This window comes from Delphinus delphis, chromosome 3 (genome assembly GCF_949987515.2).
Source record: "Delphinus delphis chromosome 3, mDelDel1.2, whole genome shotgun sequence".
Lineage (NCBI taxonomy): Eukaryota > Metazoa > Chordata > Mammalia > Artiodactyla > Delphinidae > Delphinus > Delphinus delphis.
In genome coordinates, this window is record NC_082685.1 from 43,010,001 (window position 1) to 43,030,976 (window position 20,976).

Here is a 20,976-nt window from a genome sequence, read left to right on the forward strand (position 1 = left end):
TCGGTGCTCTTAAAGTTCCTGTTCACCTGACACAAGGTGGAATTGTCTGGAAAACCATTTCAGATGGGAAGTCAAGTGCCAGGCCCAGGAGACAAACAGCTGTCAGGGAATGAGTAAACAAGGCTCACGTTCAGTTTTGTAATGACACCCCAAGGCCAGGCCGGCATTCAGACCGTTATCACGGCTGGTGCCTGGCCTCACGGGCCAGGGAGAGGCACCAGCGGCTCAGGGGCCGGTCCCGGTGGGAGCGCTCATCCTTCCTTCCCCGGCGTCAATCCTCAGGGCTCCGTGGCCGACCTGGATTCCACAGGGCCAGAGTGTTGGTCCCTCCTTTATACCCCGCAGGGAAGTCTGTCCAGTGAGGAGTCACAGCAACTTGTATCTTCCTGGCTGTGCCCTGACACCATGCCAAGCCACAGCCAGTGCCTGAAGTCCTGGAATTCCAGCTGCTGGAATGGTGTCGCTCTGGTCTGTGGCACTGCCTACAGCTGCCCCATCTCACTTGAGACACGAGGCGGACATGAATTCGAGGCTGGCAGAAGCTCTCCGTATCTCCGAGGAAACACCTGGAAGCACTAGCAGCCGTAGAAGCTGTGTCGGAGCCCCTGCCCTGGGCAGACTCCCCGACAGCACAGTGGCAGAGCCCCGCAGAGGTTTCCTGTGCACATCCCGAGCGCAGGCTCCTCTGCATCTGCGGTCGGAAGGAGAACCAGGCTCCACCCCACACCCCCAACAGCTGCACCCCTCATGGGAGACCAGCCAGGCTTTTGCCTTTTCAAGTTTTTATTTTTATACATTTTTTTGTATTAAAAAGAAAAGCATAATTACCACAAATTACAAACGACTAAAGCAGGACTAGAATAATGAATGAATCACTTCAGCCTGGAAAGCAGATACTCTCAATAATATTAATGTTATAATACAAGCTCATTCAAGTATTTTACATTTTTTTGTCCTTGTAAGTGTGATATCCTAGCACATGGTAAAGATAACGTACTATGAGCATAAGGTGGAACCTTCTCCGCAAAGCCGGTGACAAGTTTTCCTCTCCAGTCAGAAATGGGCTGTATGCTCTTATCTTCTCTGCCTCTGCTATCAACACGGCTGAAGGAGAGGGTGGGGCTGGGGCACATCCCGGGCCCTGCGCACACAGGAGAGACCTGGGGCCCCCGCTCAGGAGGCACCAGGCGATTCAGACCGCTCTACCCAGGCTTCTGGCAAAAAACCACCACCCTCCCTATAAGCTAGTTGTCCTTCCTGCCCCTCCTCCCCACTGCCAGGGCTTTCTGAGCAACTTTCTTTTCAAAAACCAATCATCAGGAAAGGGAAAAAAAGAGCTACAATAGAACAAAACAAAAACATAACAACTTTGACACGGGGGGCTCTGCACCTGGATCTGAGCCCAAGGGGTCCAGGCTGGGGCAGGGTCGGGCAGCCCCTCTCTCCTGGTAGTGCCTTTACTCCCAGATTCAGGAGAGCACGAGAGAAACCTGCCCCTTAGCAGGGCCGAGGTACACAGACCTTCTGATGTTTGATGCCCAAAGGCTGTGTTGGCATGGACCAATCTTGGAAGGGAACAGGATGAACAGAAGGATTTGGGCAGGCTGTTGCTTTGTGTCTCCGATCTTGGATCCCCATGGAGGATGGTGCTTGTCACAGATACATCGGTCCTAAATTCAAGTGTCTTCAGAAAGTGAAGATGTAAACTACTCTTTGCAACATTAACTCCGAACATGTTACAAAAAAAAAAAAAAAAGGAAAGAAAAAAAGGAAGAAAAAAGCCCCCCCAACCCCAGCCTGTGTTGAGATGACGTCCTCACCTCCCCACCCAAAAGGGGCTTCCTCTTTGTGGGGTGTCTGTGGGGAGGATCAGGGAGAGGATGGCAGCCCCCTGGCCTGGGAGTAAACTCTAGATAAGAACAGCCTTTCCCCATACTCCCAAGGCTTCCTTGTGCCCCCAAACCCAGCAGAGGACAAACACTGAGGTTTCTGTGGTGCTGGATACAGTACAGGGCCGAGCAACCCAAAGGAAAGAAAGAGGCAATGAAGGGAAGGAGGAGGGCGTCCAGTGTCTGGCACATTGTGGAGCAGGCACCAGATTGGGCAGGGAGAGGCCTCAAACCCCACTGTCAGAGCAGAGACCAGACACTCATCCTTGGCTTTCGAGACAACCGGCTCACAGGAACTAAGATGGGCTTCCCCATACTAACTGCTGGGAGGCCAGAGATGGGGGAGGGCACAGGCCAAAGCAATGAGGTGCCCAAGACACAGGGCAAGCCCTAGCCAGCCTGAGATACTGTCTCCGACTCCCAGCTTTAGGGCCCGACAGAGGAAGCAGTTGACAAGGGCCAAGAGGCGTGAGCACATGACCACCACCACCCTGTGGTGAGCGTGTTGGCATACCCGCACCCAGCCCCGTTTGTGAGGGTCAGTTTTGGGTCACCCTCCCTAGCTCTGGATGCCAGGAGACTCCAGCCATTCCACTGTCATTCACAGCCCAAGTCAAGCAGTCAGTGGCTGGAGAAGTCAGGTATACTCTATGTCCACATATACCTTCCTGCCACAGGGCTTCTCCAACTGGCAGGACCCCCCCCCCCACCCTCAAAGCCTCCTCAATCTCTCGTTCCCAGGCCGGGTCAACTGGAGGGTGGGCAGAGATGGCTTGCAGAGGGGGCGGGGCGCAAGATGGGGATACCCACCCGGCCCAAGGGAGGAGAACGGCATCTCTCTCCACCTTTTAAGAGACAAAGCCTCCTCGAGGTCTCAGAGATCTATCAAGGGAACGCAAGAAAGGTTTCCAAGCCTCAGCTGCCAAGTGTTCACCTTTCCCCTCTGAGGTAGGGGAGACAGTCAAGCCGAGGACGAGTGTGTCCCAGATCCAGGCCAACGCTGTCCTCCAACAGTCTGAAGCAAACTTGGCCTTGGCGTTCCAAGGGTAGGATGAAGGGTGTCACGGCAGGACGGGCCCTGGCGTGAGGCAACAGCAAGCAGAGCAAGGACACGACAGTGGCAGCAGTGTACAGACACGGGACGTCAGCTTCAAATGATGCAACAGCGGAGATATTCTGGGCACGGCTCTGATCTGAGCCGCCCCCAACTCTCTTGCCTACAGGCAGGAGGCACTGTACATGCAACTCAATCCAGAGACAGATTCTAGTCAATCCAGCCCAGGCACATCCAGAGAAGGTGGGAGCTCTTCGAGTTGACTCCACCGAGGAAAACAGGCATTTGGGTATTTCAGATTCCCACTCCACAATAAGGCAACTTTTAAAAAAATACTATTTCCAAGAACAAAACAAGAAAATTCCAAGGGTAGGGGAAAGACATCACTTTCTGTGGATTAGGTGGGGGTTTTCTGATGGTTTTTTTTGGTCTTTTATGGTCGATTTTGTCTTTTTTTTTTTTTTCTTTTCCATTTTCCCAAGGATGGAAAGGTCAGAGAAAAATAAAATAAATCATCTTTCAATAGTCTCTTCTGGTACGAGCAGCGTCTCTCTGGGCTGGGGAGTAAGGGGCATGGGGGGAGGGGAGTGGAGAGAGGCCGAAACCTTCCCCACCCCCACTCCTAGATCCTTTGGTTTCCTTCTCCCGGAAGATGGCAGGAGGGCGTGGTAGGGACAGCAGGGAGAGAACAAGGTGATGGCAAGCCCCAGATGATCAAGGGGCTGGTGCTCGTGGGGCCCAGGGACGCTGCCAGAGCCTTCTGTGAAACAGTGCTGGGCAATGGGGCCCACAGGGCCTTTCTGTGGGCTGCATAGTTGGCTGGCGGGGGAGCAGGACGCAGCTGTGGATGGGGACCAGGGTTGCGGCCTACCAGCCGCGGGCAGGGCTGCAGAGTGATTTTGGTAATCCAGACGAACTATCAATAATTTAAAACTTGATATATATATATGTATATATATATATATATAAAAAAAATTTCCCCCCTTACCCTCCCCCCCCCCCCAGAAGAAGCTAGGATGTGAAGAAGAGCCATGGAGAGAGAAGAGGGAAGGGGTGTGTGGAGGCTCCTGCCCAGGGGCGCCTCTGATAGCCCAAATGGTGTACACGCTGCTACTCAGCACAAAGGCCCATCCTAACGACTACAGGCCTGTCCCTTCTCTGTCCCCTCTCCTGGGACTGGGCACCCCCACAGACTCTCACCTACCCCCTCCATCCCTTCTCCCCACAAAACCCCAGGGCTAAAGGGTTTTTCACTTTCCCAAAGTCTGTGCGTCCGAGTGCTGGCTTGTCCATTTAGCGTCTTCTCGGATGGGCTGGCCGGTAGCTGGTGTGGGGGGTTGGCCGACCACGGCGGAGGGCCTGCCGGAAGACTGGGAGGGGCACCGCCTCCTGCCCTCGCCGCTGCCACCTCCTGCTGCCACTGGGTGTCGCTTGTGGTTGCCCTCCTCACCCATGGGGGGCTGCAACAGAGGAGGGAGTCAGAGGTGATGAGGGAGCACTACTACCCACACCCCCTTCCTTGCCAGAGCTGTCTAGAGACCCCCTAACTTCCTACCTCCCAGTGTAGATGATGAATAGGTTTATGACCCTAAAAGCTAGTCACCCGTTTCATTAAGCACATCTCTATGCCAAGAGGCCAAGCCTTGTGCTGGTTTATGCACATTCACTCCGGTGGTCTACACCACCCTTTGATGTAGACATGACCATCTGATTTCACAGATGAGGACAGCGAAGCATAGAAAAATAATTTGCCAAGGGTCCCAGAGCTTTTAACTGGTAAAGACAAAATCTGGACCAGGCCCATCGACCTCTGAAGCCCAGGCCTTTATCCATACAACTTTCTGCTCCCCTTCTGAGAAGAGGTCACTGCTCAGGAGATGGTACATGGAACGTGGCATGCAATATGCTGCAATGCCTCCGCTCAGAAGGCCCAGATGCTCCTGGGGACCGCCTCACGCCCCTCAAGGCCCTAAAAAGGACACTGATCTTGAGAGTCAGACCGGGATCCAGTCTAGCCTCACCACTGCCAAAGATCCTGTAATAACCCCGAGGACACTTCCTTCCCTTTCTGGGAGCCAAGAGTGGAGCCCTTCTTGCTCTACTCCCAATAGGTCTTCCTATTCTCTGCCCATGTACTCCCCGCTCCAGGCCCAGAAAGGAGGAAGACCTTAAGGATGGAAGACAACGGACTCATCTTTTTGTCAGGACACCTGAGCAGCGCTGCCACTATCTCACTGGCTGGCCATGGGCTCCAGTTCATCCACTGCTATAGTGATGATAACGGTAACCCTGCTTGCTTCATATTATAAAGGTTAAATGAGGTCAGTGTAAGTGCCTAGCGCTATCAGTGTCAATTTTTAAATAAATGTGAGGACTATTATTTACTTCTATTTGCTAAAAGGTTTCAAGGGAATAAGATGACTGGCATATCCCTACTACATTATAATCTCTCTGAAGGAAAAAGTTTTACTTATCTCCGGAGTCCCTGAAGCACCTAGCACGGAAGAGGAACCAGCAGTAATAACTTTGACCCACCACTGGATGTCACTGTCGAGTCACTGCTCCAAGAAGATGAAGTGGGCGGAGCAGGGAAGAATCGGACATATTTTATAAACTTCTGGGGTTAGAACTGACCTCCCCCAGAAAGACATTTACCTTGGGTACTCATCCTGATCACCTCTAACTAGGGCACAGCAGCAAGGAGGGTTAGAGATAATAGGGAAAGAACATTATGATGGTTTAGCCACATCCACCATGGGAAAGGGAGGAAGGAGCAACCATACACCCTCCAATTAGCCTTCACTGCCCAACTTCTCACACCCTCGGTTTAACAAAGAAACTGAGGTCCAAATGCGGGCAGGAAGGGTCCCTGAGCTAGTGGCACAGCTGGGATCAAAATCCAGGTATCCTGATGTCTGGTCCAGTTTTCTTTCTAGGACAATCAGGGTGGGAAAGAGGAGAGACATCCACTCACATCCACTCGGAAGTCTTCAAGACGTCGGAATTTGCCGAGGTATTCTTGAAGTTTGGGGTCAATGTCCAAATTTTTGGCTTTGGAATATTTCAAGAAGGCCCAGAACTTCTCCAGCCCATACAGCTGACCTGCAGGGAAAGAGGAGAAAGAGGTAGAGAGAGACTTGGTTCTGCGAAGTTGAGAATTGAGAGGCTCAGGAGAGGGAGGTATGACATGATACAGACAAGCCCAGGCAGAGCTAGGGGCCGAGAAGACTGAGATGACCAGGGCTCGCAGAGCCCCAATTCTTTGACTCTTACCAGCTTCATAGTCCTTCACGGTTTCCTCCTGAAAGTCCTTAAATATGTCCAGCCGGAACTTCTTTTCCAGGCCATAACTGTAGTATCGAAAAAGGCACTCCAAACCATATCTGTAGAAGAACACAAGCCAGTGAAATTGGGACAGTTTCTTTATCTGTAAGACAGGAAATGCACCTGGATGATAGATGAACTATGAAACAGTTTAAACACATGGATTATTGAGAAAATGGTAAGCATACTTTGAGAAGGCTAACATTTAATGCTAGTCTAAATGAGTCCAGCATTAAATGTTTGCCAAGGGTCAGCAAACTGAGGCCGAATGAACGACAGCATCCTGCCCACACCCATTTGCCTATGAAATATCACTGGGTGCTTTCTGCTACAAGAGCAGAGTATTTGAAACAGAGACTTTATGTCCCACAAAGCCCAAGATATTTGTTGTCTGTCCCTTATGCAAAGTTTGTCAAGCACTGGCATGAACTCTCTGCAAAGCCATTTGACCATGCCAATTAGTAGGTTTCTTCATTTACCTCAGAAATTTCAATTCTAGGAACATACACCAGGGAAATGACCAAAAATGTAGACTAAGATTGTATAGATGTACAAAATTGTTCATAGCAGCATTATTTTGAAAAATTTAAATGTCTTAGAGAAGCAATTAAGAAAAATCATGGTAACTTAGTACAAAAGAATAATATAATCTATTAAAAATTATAATGGGGCTTCCCTGGTGGCGCAGTGGTTGAGAGTCTGCCTGCCGATGCAGGGGACATGGGTTCGTGCCCCGGTCCGGGAAGATCCCACATGCCGCGGAGCAGCTGGGCCCGTGAGCCATGGCCGCTGAGCCTGCCCGTCCGGAGCCTGTGCTCCGCAACGGGAGAGGCCACAACAGTGAGAGGCCCGCGTACCGGGGGGAAAAAAAAAAAAAAAATTATAATGTAAATATACTACTGAGAGATGTTTACAATACATTATAAAGTAGAAAAAACACATTTCAAACTGCTATATGTAGAATAAACCCACTGTTGTAAAGAAATATGTAAAATGTATATCTATATATGCACACATAAAGTCTGGAAGGGCACAGACTACATATATTAAATATTATTGACACTGGTTATCTTTGGGAATTGGGATTTTCAAATGATCTTGTCTCATGTAACAACTTCTGTAAGAAGGCAAAAAGGTTAAGTATTTTAACAACATGGAAAAGTGCTCATGCTTATAAATGATAAATAAGACATAAAAGGCATTCCTTGCATGACCTAAATACACATAATATGGCAGAACGTTAACACTGGCTGTCTCTGTACTGAAGGACATTTTCCCCCAGCTTCTTTAAACATTTCTGTCCTTTTCAAATTGCTTACAGAGAAAACATTTTACTTGGGAGAAAAAGTGTCCCTTCAAAGGTTTTTGGGTTTTTTTTTGAATAGCAAAATGTTGAAAGCAACCGAAGTATCTATTAATAGGAGACTAGTTAAATAAATTATGGTACATCTATACAGTGTAAGACCATACAAGCTATAAAAAAAGAACAAGAAAGTCATTTATAAATGGATACAGAATGACCTCTAAAATATAGCCTTAAGTGAAAAAGTGAGGTGCAAAATAATATCTAATGGAGGCCATCTCTTGTGTAAACAAAAGAGGTGTGTGGGGAGACTCCCTAGGTCTGTTCTTGCTTACATAAGCAAAGTATTCTCAGAAAGGACTCACAAGAGTCTAACAATACTGGCTGCCTGTGGGGAAAGGAACTAGACGGCTGTAAAACTGGGATAAGGAGACTCCTCACTCGCTACATAACCTTCCGACTTCTTTGAATTTTGAATATATTACTCATTCAAAGTAATAATTTTTTACAAAGTACATGAAATATATATACAATAGATTTCCAATTACAGTTCTGGAAGTAGACCCAACGGAGAACCCTCACCACGCCCCCAAGCCCCAGCCAGAGCCTTCACCCCAATCCCACTCACCTGTAGCCTTCTTTGGCATCCTCCAGAGCCAGCTGCTTGAACTCCTCATACATCTTTTTGTTGAAGTGATCTCGGAGGAAGAAGGACCAGAAGCGGAAGAGAGTGTTCATCTCCTGAGACTGGCCAATGCCCAAGCGTTTCCGCTCTGATTGAGGAGGAAGGAGGAAAGATGTGTTTTAGAGCCAGGCTGCCTGTGCTTCAGGGGACAAATGATCCTGGGGCTCAAAGACATCGGTCTTTTCTCCTCCCAACTCCCTTCCTCATCACCTGCCCCCTTAAGTGTTTGGGGAAGTGTTTATTGAGGACTAACTACCCTGCGTCAGGCTCTGCTGCTGGGCACTGGGCCTGAGCACCCCCAGAAGTAGGTGGCATCAGCTTCAGAACCAGGTCATCCTGGTCTAGCTCTCCACCTCAAAGGTTACTGCTCTCAGTGTAGTTATATAACAAGGAAAAGCATGAACAAATAATTTGTGTACTCCAACAAATTATATTCTTCACTATATCATCAGTACCGATTATTTCAGCAGTCCTACAATGTTAACGAGTAAAAATGGTACCATTAAAAAATGTATGTAAAACACCCAAGAAACAAAAGGAAAAAACAGAAAAATCTAATATCACTAAAAAATTAAGAACCTTTGTTCTTAAAAGGACATGATCAACAAGGTGAAAAGACAACCCACAGAATGGGAAAAACTATTCGCTAATTATGTTATCTGATAAGGAGCTTGTACTTAGAATATATAAAGAATCATTACAACTTAATAATAAAGACAAACAATCCAGATAAAAAGTAGACAAAGGATCTGAACAGACATTTCTCCAAAGAAGACATTTCTTACAAATAGCCAATAGCACATGAAAAAATGCTCAACATTATTAGCTCTCAAAACCGTATCAAATCAAATCAAAACCATAAAAAGATATCACTGCATACCCACTAGGATGGCTATACTCAAAAAGATAGACTATAACAAGTTTTGGGAGGATGTGGAGAAATCAGAACCCTCATACACTGCTGTTAAGAATATAAAATAGTGCTGCCACTCTGGAAATCAGTCTTGCAGTTCTTCAAAAGGTTACACAGAGTTACACTATGATATGACCCAGGAATCCCACCTCTTCCACTCAAGATAAATGAAAACCTATGTCCACACAAAAACATGTACAGGAATGTTCAAAGCAGCATTACTCATGATAGACAAAAAGCAGAAACCCAAAATGTCCATTGATTGATGAATGGATAGACAAAATGTGGTACATCCACAGTGGAACGTTGTTTGATAATAAAAAGGAATGAAGTTCTGATACATGGTACAACATATAATGAACCTTGAAATTATTATGCTAAGGGAAAGAAGCCAGTCACAAAGGACTACATATTGTATGATTCCGTGTATATGAAAAGTCTAGAACAGGCAAATCCATAAAGACAGAGAGCAGAGTGGTGGTTGCACAGGCCTGGGAGGAGGTGGGGAGGTGGGGGGGTGGGGAGTGACTAGTAAGGGGCACAGGGTTTACTTCTAAGGTAATGAAAATGTTCTAAAACGGATTCTAGTGATGGACGCACAACTCCTAAATATACTAACAGCCACTGGCTGCACTGTACACTTTAAATGGATGAACTGTATGGTATGTAAATTGTATCTCCATAAATTACACACACACACACACACACACACACACACACACACACACACACACACACACACACACACACACACACACACACACACACACACACACACACACACACACACACACACACACACGAAGAGGGAAGTAAGGTAGATGAACCAAGCATTTAGCAGCCTTGTTTTGCTGAATAAAAGGGGATTGAGTGACTTAATAACTCCAAGTGAGCATTCAGACCGACTCTGAGCATCTTTAGAAACAACCTGACAGAAACCTACAGTTAAAAGCTATCTCCTCTGTGATGAAAGGTAACAGGTGAGAGCGTCTAGAGAGGCTCTCCTTGCAGTCTCATCTAGAGCAGGGGTCAGCCATCTCTTTTTCTGTGAGAGGCTGGAGAGTAAGTATTTTAGGCTTTGCAGGTCACATATGGTCTCTGTCATAAATTCTCTCCCTCCCCATCCCACAAACACTGAAAAATGTAAAAAACTGTTAGCTCCAGGGCTGTACAAAGATAGGCTGCTGGCTGGATTTGGTCCACAGGCCGTCACTGTTCTAGAGAATATATGCTGTCTCATGCACACCCTTTTGTGACACTGGTGGTCTTGCCAGACCCAGGAAAATTCTTGGTATTTTTTATATCAGTAGAGAAAGACCAAGGAACAGGAATGTTCTAAGCACCAGATTCTTTTTGCCTCCTGTATTCCAAAACTACCTGGCTATTATGTCCTATCACTTCTTGCTCTGAGGTTAGAGAAAATAGTCACCTGCTCCACCAGCCCTTACACTGGATCTAAGTAGTGGTCCAGGAAGCTCAGCCCTCTCCCTCTGTGCTTCTTACCGTTAAGGCAGCGCCTACGATACTTGTGGTAGACGTGTTGTGTGAAGCCGTTTTCCTTGAGCAGCTCGTGGGAAGGATGCTGGAACTTGGGCAGCGATTGAGGGGTACAGCCATAGCTGCCAACCGCAGGCGTGCCTTCTGAGGGGCTGGAGCTATAGAGACCATGAAACAGACAGTGTCACCAGGTTCCTCAGACCTGCCAGCCATCAAATAGGAGGGGCCTCTCTGGTCTCTTCCAGCAGCCAAGATCCAGCCTCTCACAGTGCAACAAACAAAGAGGCCCAGGTACTGTGCTAGGCCCGTAACTTATCATATATATCCATGGGTCTCACTCTTTGTACCGACCTTTGGATGCTCTTTTAACAAAGAGGTCACTGGGGCTCACAGAGACTGGGAGTCTTGCCCTGGGTCACAGAGCTAATATTTAACTTCCCAGATCTGTACAGTGCCCAAACCTGAGCTTTTAGCCATTTACTTATCCCGTGTTAACATTTGACTTTCCTTAATGAGCTGTAATGGGTTAACCCAAACGTATTTTTCTTAAAACCATGCCTATCTTTGCAGGGAGTAGACTGCACAGGTCAGTGGCTCCCAAATCTTGCTTTGGAACTGAGAACACGGGGGTAGTTTTCCTGAGAAAAAATAAAAAGGAATCTGGGCCCTACTCCCTGAAGCTCAGTCAGGAGATCTAGGGTGGGGTCCAGGAATCTGTATCTTTATTCAACTCCCTAGCTGTTGTGAGGGAGGCAGCAGACACCCACTTTGGAAATCAACTGAGCTGTCCTGTTGAGAGAACGCCGTGTGGCCGCCACACTTCAGAAGGCAGCCTCCCTCCTCCTGGGGTCTGGATTAAGCTCTCTAGACTCTGCTCCCGTTTTTTGGATTTGGATGAGGGCACCTTCCTTAAGTTTTCTTTAATTTGCAGACCAAAGACTTTCTCTCTTCTTGGTCCCATCAATGTCACGGCTCTGCTGCCCGCCCTGCAGTCAGCCTGACCTCCCTTCCCCACTGTCCCATACCTTATGGAAGCAGTCCGGGGCCTGTGCTCGCGGGAATCCATCACCCAGCCCACGTGACTCTCCAAGGGTGGGTTCGAGCTGTGTCTGGTCTTCCTTTTCCGAGGCATCTGCAAAGGTCAGTCCGGGACTCGTTACTAATTGTACTCATTCAACACTGAGGAGCATCAAGCATTTGTAGGACTAAGATTCCCTCCTAGGTGTGAGTTATCTCACAATTTATAAAGCATTTTCATGTCTATTTTCACATGATGTCCACAGCTGTAGGCTAGGAGCTGACACGCCTACTTCACAGATGAGGAGATCGAGGCTTGCTGGTGACATGATCTGCTCAAGGACCCACACCTGGTCAGTCCTCCTTAGGCCTTACCATGGCTACATGCGGCCACCACTCCCACGCCCAGTCCATCTTGCAGATGTGTCACTCAATCCTGGTGGGCCCACCAGCCTAAGAATACGGAGCAGGTGGGGGACGTGCCACTTTCTTGGCTCAAGGCAAGAGAGAGAAGCAGAGCCCTGGAATGCAGTGAAGTGAGCCCAAGACTCTTAGCAGCTCAGCAGGAACGCCTCACCTTAGCATCTAGCGTCCGACCTTCCTTCACCACTGGATAAAACCGTGACGTCTGGCTTGAGTCTTTGAGCTGCGGTGTCCGGGGAGTGCGAGGGGTCCTGGCGTTGCGATAGTTTGGCGACTCTGGGACAGTGGTTGGTAGAGAGCGGGCAATGGTGGAGGGCTCGGGGGCACCAAACAGCTTGTTGGCCAGGGCGTCAGTGGGAACTGCAGAGGCAGAGTGGGGACAGTAAGCAGAGGTAGGCCTGTGAATGCCTGTCCCTGTAAGGCCCCGTCGGACAGCTCCAGACCCTCCCACCCAGGCCAGGGTGGCAGGTGTCACCTCTCACCTTGCTGGAAGCGAGGTGGTCCAGGAGGGACCTCTTGGTTGGGATCCACAGGGGGCTCAGGGGTTAGTGTGTCAAACTGCTCCCGACTGATCATGTTGACTTTCTTGAAGTTCTCGACTTCTTGCTGCAGAGGATACGAGATTGGGGTGGGGCAGCGGGGGAGGGATGCTGGTAAGAAGACTGCCCTAGCCTGTTTAGGAATCAAGACATGCAAGAAGCTGAAGAGGGCAGCTCCTGCGACCACATACATGGAATTCTGGTCCCCAGGCTCTCAGCTGCCCCGTCACTATGCCTCAACCCCAGGTACCCAGGCATGGGTGTGCTAACCCAGAATGAGGGAGTACTTGCCCAGCCCTCTCTGCAGCAGCACTGAGGTCAGGACTCCGGTTCCCCAGGAACGTGCTGTAGACTCCCCCACCCCGATTCTCTTCGGGCAATTCTCTCATCTCCACCAAACACACTACTACTCACAACAGAGGCTCACCAAAGGCCAACCGACCCCCACACATACCCACTCTGTAAACACCTACTATACCAGTTTTGACTGTTCCCAGGTAGCAGTGATTTTTTAAAAGACCTATCTTTCCTCCACATTTCACCCTCAAAGCAAGTTCCTCAAAAGGCTTTTAAACTTTTATATATGCCTAACAGAAATGACGATCCAAGTCTTATCCTATTCCTCACCAAAGTGGCTAGCCAACTTAAGACATTAAACACGGACGCTCAAGAAGCAGAGTGACCAGCTCTTACACTGGCACAGTCCACCGTTCACGTCGAGCATCACCCCCTTTTGTTAGAGGAGGATGCTGAGGCTCTGTGCCCAAGGTCACACGGCTCGTCAGCCTTCCCCTTCCACACGTTACAGGCACCCCAGGCCCCACCACCACTGCTAGGCCCAAGACTCACCTTGATCTGGGAATACTCGGGTTCAAACTTCTCAGTCCACAGGTCCTGCTCGTAGTAGAAGAGCCCATCGTTAATGACCTTGGCCAGCTCAGCGCTCATCTTGGCACGCGAGGTGTGGTTGCCTGTGCGGTCCCCCCCCGGGTGCCGGCGCATGTAAGGTGGCGTCTGGGTGACAATGAGGATCTTGTTGACATCCCGGTCATCAATCTCATAGTCAGAGTCCTCATCAGACCAGGCGGTAAAGGTGTTCTTCCGCCCATCCATCTGCTCCATTTCCTCGTCAAACAGGAAATCCAGTTCCTCTTGCTCGTCTTGATCCTTGGACATCAGCTGCTGAGAGGGCAGCTGCTGAGGCAGAGTAGTCGGGTGGAGGAACCGGGGCTCCTCTGACTTCTAACATGGGGGCAGACCGAGGAGAAAGGGAATCACCAGGGAATCACCTTATACCAGGCCCTGTCGCTGTGCCCTGGGAGAAGCCCTGACCCCTCAACATGGGACTGTTACAACTGCGGCCCTGATAATGCCAGCAAGTCACAGCTGTCAGCCTCGGAGTCAGCCTCATGGAAAAAGGATGTCCCGTACGAGTCCAGGCTTCTCCGCTCACAGCTCACATCACAGTCACTGATAAACACTGAGATAACAACTTCCCTGCACGTAGGAACTGCACTCTCATTTACCTCCACAGCACCTGGCCTGAGAGTGGGTACAAGTTCAACAGGTTGATTCATCCATTTGTCCATCCCCAACACCTCCCAATAAACTGGAATCTTCATCAGGCACGAACCACAGCTGCCTTGCCTTCCATCCTATCCAGTACTTAGACTGGGATCTAGCAACAGCACATGTTCAACTACTTGATAAATGGGCAAGTACCCACTGGTACCAGGCCCTGTATGAAGACGCTAAAAGCAGAAAAAGAACAAGACCAGGTCCTTGAATTTATGGAGCTCTCAGTTTAGTGGGAGAAGAAGTCAACCAACCAACCAACTGCAGTGTGTTATGGTGAGGACTATAAATAGGCCTCGTGGAGCACATAGGGAGTAGCACTTAACCAGCTGGGGGTGGGAGTGGGGACAGTCGGGGAAGGCTTCCCAGAAGAAGTGACTATGAAAGGACGCGCATAAGTAAGCCAGATGAAGGCAGGGACAGAGACAGTGAGAGGCAAAAAGAAAACAAACAAAAACACAGCATGTCCCAAAGGCAAGAGAAAACAAGACTGTTTTCAGCCAAAACAAAGTATTCCAGAGTGCTGATAGGCTGAATTTATCTGAAATTTTGGAAGTAAAGCATCTGTCTACCCCATAATATATATCTAAACGTCAATTCCCTGCTGTGCAAAGCGCTTTCTGTATAAACTCTAACCCTATTCTCTTTTGGAAGGTTCACGATAGGTCAGGTGGGAGTCGGGGCTCGAATTCTGGAATGGGGGCTAAGCACGGGTCCACCTTTCCAAAGCCTTTGCAGTCTGCAGCACTGAACTGAACTCTGTCAGGTCCTTGTGCACTTACTACCCTACCCTCTCCTCATGACTCCAGCCTAACCTCTGACACTTTCTGGAAGACCGCAGCCAGAACAGGCTAGGAAGTCGGGGTATAAACAGGAAGGGAGGAAGAAGGAGTTGAGGGGGGTGGTCACAATGGAAAAGGGAGCACAGAATTCCATAAACCCAAAGTCCAAGGTCACCTCTGAGGCCTCCTCACAAGCCCCAGACCAAGAAGGTCTCCAAAGAAGGGATGGCAATGGGCAGGTGAATGGAGCAAAAGTCTGCTCCTGAAAAAGGGGCAGTAATTTTAGTTTGAGATTGAAACACTTCTCTAACAGGGGACTAAATGTGAGCTATTCATATATTGCTTTACTATTTCTAGAGCAGTCTAATCCCTCCTTACTTCCATCCGAAAACGGAGAAAATGAAGCCTTGAGATATTAAAGAAGCTTCCCAAGGTCAGCAGCCAGCAGTGACAGGAGACCTGTGTTCTAGTCTAGACTCTGTCCAGACTGTGTGTCTGCTCCCCATCCCTTCCCTCTTCAGAAGGTCTGAGGGGCTTATATATGGGACAGTGAGGACAAATTCAGGGGGAAGGCACTAAAAATGCAGCCCCAGGGATTTAGATGGGGTCAAAAGAACAGCCAAGGGACTTCCCTGGCAGCCCAGTGGTTAAGACTCCACTTTGCCACTGCAGGGAGCACGTGTTCGATCCCTGGTCGGGGAACTAAGATCCCGCATGCCACATGGAGTGGCCAAAACCAAAAAGAACAGGCATGTGTTAAGAAACACTTAATACTTAATGAGACACTGCTGCCAGAGGCTGCATCATCTCCTCCTGTGAAAAATGCCATTCAGGATCTCACGGAGCTAAGGTTGTCCTGAGGGGTGATCCCCACTGGAAATGGAAACAGGCCATATCAGCCTTCCTGCGGTCACTGGTGACCTCCAGCTCGCATTACAACCCTGAGCCACCCAGCGTGCCTGCCAGCCTCTACAAGCCCAGGGCTCTGTGCCTTTGCAACACCCCTCCCCACACTCCAGGCCAGGACCCTAGAACTCAGGTGCGTGGCAGGCCTCACTCACCTTGGGTCGTGCTGGGGAGGGCCGAGGTCTTTTCTTCACTTCAATCCAGTTCTCAGAATCCAGGTCAGGGAGGCTGGCAGACAGGCCCTTGGGCAGGGTCTTTAGGTTGCTGACCTCCTCTGTTTTAGTTGGCACTGGTGTGACAGCACGGGGAGAGCCAGGCGCCGACTCTAAAGGGTGGAAAGGGGAGATCCTCATCCCTCCAGCCCTCCTCCTGATGGCCAGAGGACAAGGGCCACAGGGAGGCATCCACATGCCAGCAGGGTACCTACCTGTCTCCTTCTGATAGTGCTGGCGGGGCACAAACTCTGGGCAGTTGAGAAGCTGGGAGAAATCAGTCTGGGAATAATCCACTATTGGGGGACCAGGAAGAGGCCATTTCTCTGGCTCCTCCCTTCGGCGGACTTTTTCATCAACGATCTCCACCACCTTGCTGTCCTTTAGGGCCTGCAGGGGAGAAAGAGGGAGAAGATGCAGAGGAAAGACATGGACGGACTGAGATCTTGGAAGCTGGTAGATGACTGAGCCCCATGAGCTCAGGGATAAGTCCAGTGCTGGCAGGAGTATAAGAAAACTGGTACCATCTTCCACGACCAGCGGACGGGTGAGATGTTCAAACTTGTAGGAGGGTACCAACATGAAAAACACACCTGCCCTTTGACCCTGCCATTCTACTTCCAGGAATCAGCCCCAGAGAAATACTTGCACAAACAGGTGACAACATAAGATCTGGATACAAGGCCATTCACAGCAACACTGTCTGTAAAAGGAAAAAACTGGAAACTACCTACGCTTGCCACCACATAAGCAATTTAAACCAATTATGGCACATCCATTCAATGGAACACTATTCAGGCTTTAAAATCAGCTTCAAATGTGCTGAGGTGGTAAGAGTCACAAAAAAGCAGGTGTAGGTCAGTGAGTTTAAGATCCCATTGGGGGACTTCCCTGGCAGTCCAGTGGTTAAGACTTCACCTTCCAGGGACTTCCCTGGTGGCGCAGTGGGTAAGACTCCACACTCCCAAAGCAGGGTGCCCAGGTTCAATCCCTCGTCGGGGAACTAGATCCCACATGCATGTTGCAACTTAAAGAGTTCACATGCCACAACCAAGGAGCCCATCTGCCTCAACTAAGGAGGCTGCCTGTCGCAACTAAGACCCAGCGCGACCAAATTAATTAATTAAAACGAAAAAAAGACTTTGACTTCCAATGCAGGGGGTGAGGGTTTGATCCCTGGTGGGGGAGCTAAGATCCCAAATGCCTTGAGGACAAAAAACCAAAACATAAAGCAGAAGCAGTATTGCAACAAATTAAATAAAGACTTAAAAAAACCCAAAAAGATCCCATTGGTGTTTGAATTTTTTGGTGTTTGAATTTTTAAGTAAAAACATACAAATGCACACGAATTTTTCTAGGATTCACAGGTAAAGTGCTACAGGTGTTTATCTCTGGGAAAAAGGGTGAAAAATGGAGGGGGGAGAAGAGTTTCCTTTTAAAAATCTTTTAGGGGCTTCCCTGGTGGTGCAGTGGTTAAGAATCTGCCTGCCAGAGCAGGGAACACAGGTTCCAGCCCTGGTCCGGGAAGATCCCACATACCACAGAGCAGCTAAGCCCGTGCGCCACAACGACTGAGCCTGCGCTCTAGAGCCCGCGAGCCACTACTGAAGCCTGTGCGCCTACAGCCTGTGCTCCGCAACAAGAGAAGCCACCGCAACAAGAGAAGCCCGCGCACCGCAACTAAGAGTAGCCCCCGCTCACCGCGACTAGAGAAAGCCCGCGCGCACAGCAACAAAGACCCAATGCAGTCAAAAATAAATAAAATAAAATAAATGAATTTATTAAAAATTAAAAAAAATAAAAATCTTTAAAATGGAAGAGGAAAACATTTTAACACGTGACAACATACTGTGTTGGTGAGGCTGAGGAAGAGGCACTCTCATATACTGCTGGTGAGAATGCAAAAGGCACACCCACTAGAAAGGGAATCAGGTAACAGCTAGCAAAATTACATATGCATTTGCCTTTCAGTTCAACCATCCCACTTCTAGAAATCTACACCAAAGACACGGGCTAAAACATGAAAAGATTATATATATATATATGCACCTGTAAATAAGAATGAGAGTACCTTTCTTCTACTACTACTACTACACGGTCAGCTCCCAGATATATTAAGAGAAAGCAAAAAAAGCGTGAAGAAATACATGCGCTATATGTTACCGTTCATCTAAGAAAGGGGAAGTATATAATACCCACAGAGGCATTTACTCAATTTTTTTAATAGAAAGATTCAAGAAAGGTTGCTTATAGTAAAAGAAAGGGAAAAAGGTGTAAATAAGAAAATTTTAAGTCGGGCTTCTATGAACATACCATCTGACTTTGGAACCACATAAATGTTTTCTATAAATGTAAAACAAACATGAAGACGTAAGAAAGCAATCCCCAAAACGTGAAAGCAAAGCGAAGCTAATGAAACTAATATATATTAAGTTAAAGAAACAACCACAAAAAAATTATTTCAAGTTGAAAATAGTCACTGACTGTATAAATAGGAAAAAAAACTTTTTAGGAGTGGGAGAGGTACTATAAGTATAATGTGTATAAACTGTAGAGTAAAACAAATGAATAGTTATGGTAATGTTGTTAGGAATTAGGATTTTTGGCATGGGAGAAAGTAGTAGTTACAGATTAAAGATACTTGGGGTTATGTGTATAGACCCTATAGAAATTTTAATAGAAATTATCAGTACAATCTCATGATGTATTTTATTAAAACAAACAAACAAAAAGCTCTAGAAACATCGACCAATCAAGTAGCAATAAACACCGCTACAACTCAAACTGTGTTATCTAAATACCAAAAACACCACTTCCCCAAAATAGAGGACCCAGAGTTCCTTAAAAAAAACGGCCAATTTCAGACCTGGGACAGGAAATGTACAAGATGAACCAGGGTCCCACTGGCCAAAGACACAACAATTTGATTCAGCATAATAACTACAATAATTTTGAAATAAACAAAATGTTTGAACCTACAAGTTTGTAATGATATTAAATGATACTAACACAAAAAAAACAAACTCGAAACGCACTGTTCACCTTTGAAGGTTATTAGGGATCAGCTCATAATTCTGAAAACTGGTTAACAAAGGAAAAGATCAAGCACTTATCTGCCCTTCCTGTACGAAGTATATACTTCTTGGTAACCAAATAGTTGATAATGCAAAGTACCTCCTTAAAGAGGTATTCCAGCTAACAAATAAAGACAGATTGACAGAATATAAACATTTTGTAGTCCCTAATGAAGTAACAGGCAGTGATTTGCAGTTTATATGGCAAAAAAGAGCACCAAGTGAAGCATTAAGTGACATCTGAGAGAATATATCACTATCTATAAAGTATTCTTGACGAGGAGGGAAAAAAACAAACAATCAACCAAAACCTGAATCTCATCAGGCTTCTCAAGAACCAATTTACCAAAAAATCTGGAGTACAGAAGAACATGTGAAATGATACCACTCTGTCCTATGGAAAATTCTACAAGATATACAATCTAGCATATTCAAAAAATAAACTGCAAGGAAAAAGAGAGGGAGAGGAGGAGACTTAATAAGACAATAATATTGGTCTTATCTGGATCCTGATTCTCATAAACTACGAAAACATTTTTGACAAGTGGGGTGAATTTGCAACTGATGAGATATTTGGTGATATTAAAGAACTGTTAATATTTTTACATGCAATAATCATATACTGATTTTTTTTTTTTAACAGGCCTTTATCTTTCAGACACAGATACTGAAACATGGATGAAATGTCAGATTACCGGAGAGTTCCTTCAAAGTAATCTGGGAAAGGGAACATGAGGAGACAGATGGAACAAGACTGGCTGGGAGCTGATAGATGCTGAGGCTGGGTAATGGGCTCATTATACCATTGTGTCTACTTTTGTAAATTTTCCATAATAAAGGGATGGGTGGGGGGAGGAGGGGGGGGAGAGAGAGAGAGAGAGAGAGGGGGAGAGAGAGAGAGAGGGGGAGGGGGAGGGGGAGGGGGAGGGGGAGGGGGAGGGGACGGGGAGGGGACGGGGAGGGGACGGGGAGGGGACGGGGAGGGAGAGAGAGGCTGGCCAAGCCTTGGAATCTTAGGGTAAGTAATGAGATGAGGACTCTTCCAGGGTTTTCTGCCTTGGCCCAAATTCCAGCTCCTTAAGTAAGGACCTTTCTTTCCTCTGCACCCCAGCCCCAGGGAGAGAGACATACCGCAAAAATGAGTGAAATGTCAGTGGTAAGGGCCTGTACTCGGTGGAAGGACGCAATAAGTGTGATGGGAAGGAAACCGTCAGCATCCATTTTCCGTCGCAGGAAGAAGTCTCGCTCTAAATTGTCCACGCTGAAGTAGTATTCACTAGGTGGAGGGGAGAAGAAGTATGATTGCTTCATCATTTGTGAATATGCCTTCCTTGTTCTGTACACTCCAGGAAGCTCACATAGCCTCTGACCAACCCTGTCCCTACTGTACTTACAGTCCTAAAGGCTGAAAAGAGATGATGTTATCCTTTCATGGCTCCCTAACCTTGGGTCAAACTTCTCTCTGCCCTTCAGCCTCTTTGTATGCCTGACAAGCTCCTCATCCTCCTTTAAAACCCAGTCCCAATACTGTTGGTCACTTTCTCTTCTGTTCCTGAGCCACTTATCACACTCTTCTGCAATGATCTACTTCCTTGTATGGCTCCCCCACTGGACTGAGAAACAACATATTAGAGAGGTTAGGAGTTAAGGTTTTGCAAATCAGACAGAAATAGACTCAAATCTGCGCCTTGTCACTTACCAGTTAGGCAAGTGACTGGGCCTGTATGCTCATCAATAAAAAGGGGATAAAACCCAGCTCATAAAAATTAAATAGACAACCACA

General features: G+C 47.6%; 1 protein-coding gene across 1 annotated transcript in view; it reads right to left on the reverse strand.

Moving 5' to 3' along the window:
* Window positions 1–765: 765 nt before the first annotated feature.
* The window catches only part of LARP1 (La ribonucleoprotein 1, translational regulator), a 57,297-nt gene continuing 37,086 nt past the window's right edge, over window positions 766–20,976 (reverse strand). The window contains exons 8-19 of the mRNA XM_060008471.1: window positions 20,325–20,469; window positions 16,335–16,509; window positions 16,063–16,232; window positions 13,494–13,886; window positions 12,588–12,711; window positions 12,260–12,465; window positions 11,691–11,797; window positions 10,672–10,823; window positions 8,199–8,343; window positions 6,217–6,326; window positions 5,918–6,045; window positions 766–4,403 (exon numbers count right to left, since the gene is read on the reverse strand). Of these exons, the coding sequence (XP_059864454.1) occupies window positions 4,194–4,403; window positions 5,918–6,045; window positions 6,217–6,326; window positions 8,199–8,343; window positions 10,672–10,823; window positions 11,691–11,797; window positions 12,260–12,465; window positions 12,588–12,711; window positions 13,494–13,886; window positions 16,063–16,232; window positions 16,335–16,509; window positions 20,325–20,469 (2,065 nt within the window). The 3' untranslated portion in view covers window positions 766–4,193. The remainder of the gene's footprint in view (window positions 4,404–5,917; window positions 6,046–6,216; window positions 6,327–8,198; window positions 8,344–10,671; window positions 10,824–11,690; window positions 11,798–12,259; window positions 12,466–12,587; window positions 12,712–13,493; window positions 13,887–16,062; window positions 16,233–16,334; window positions 16,510–20,324; window positions 20,470–20,976) is intronic.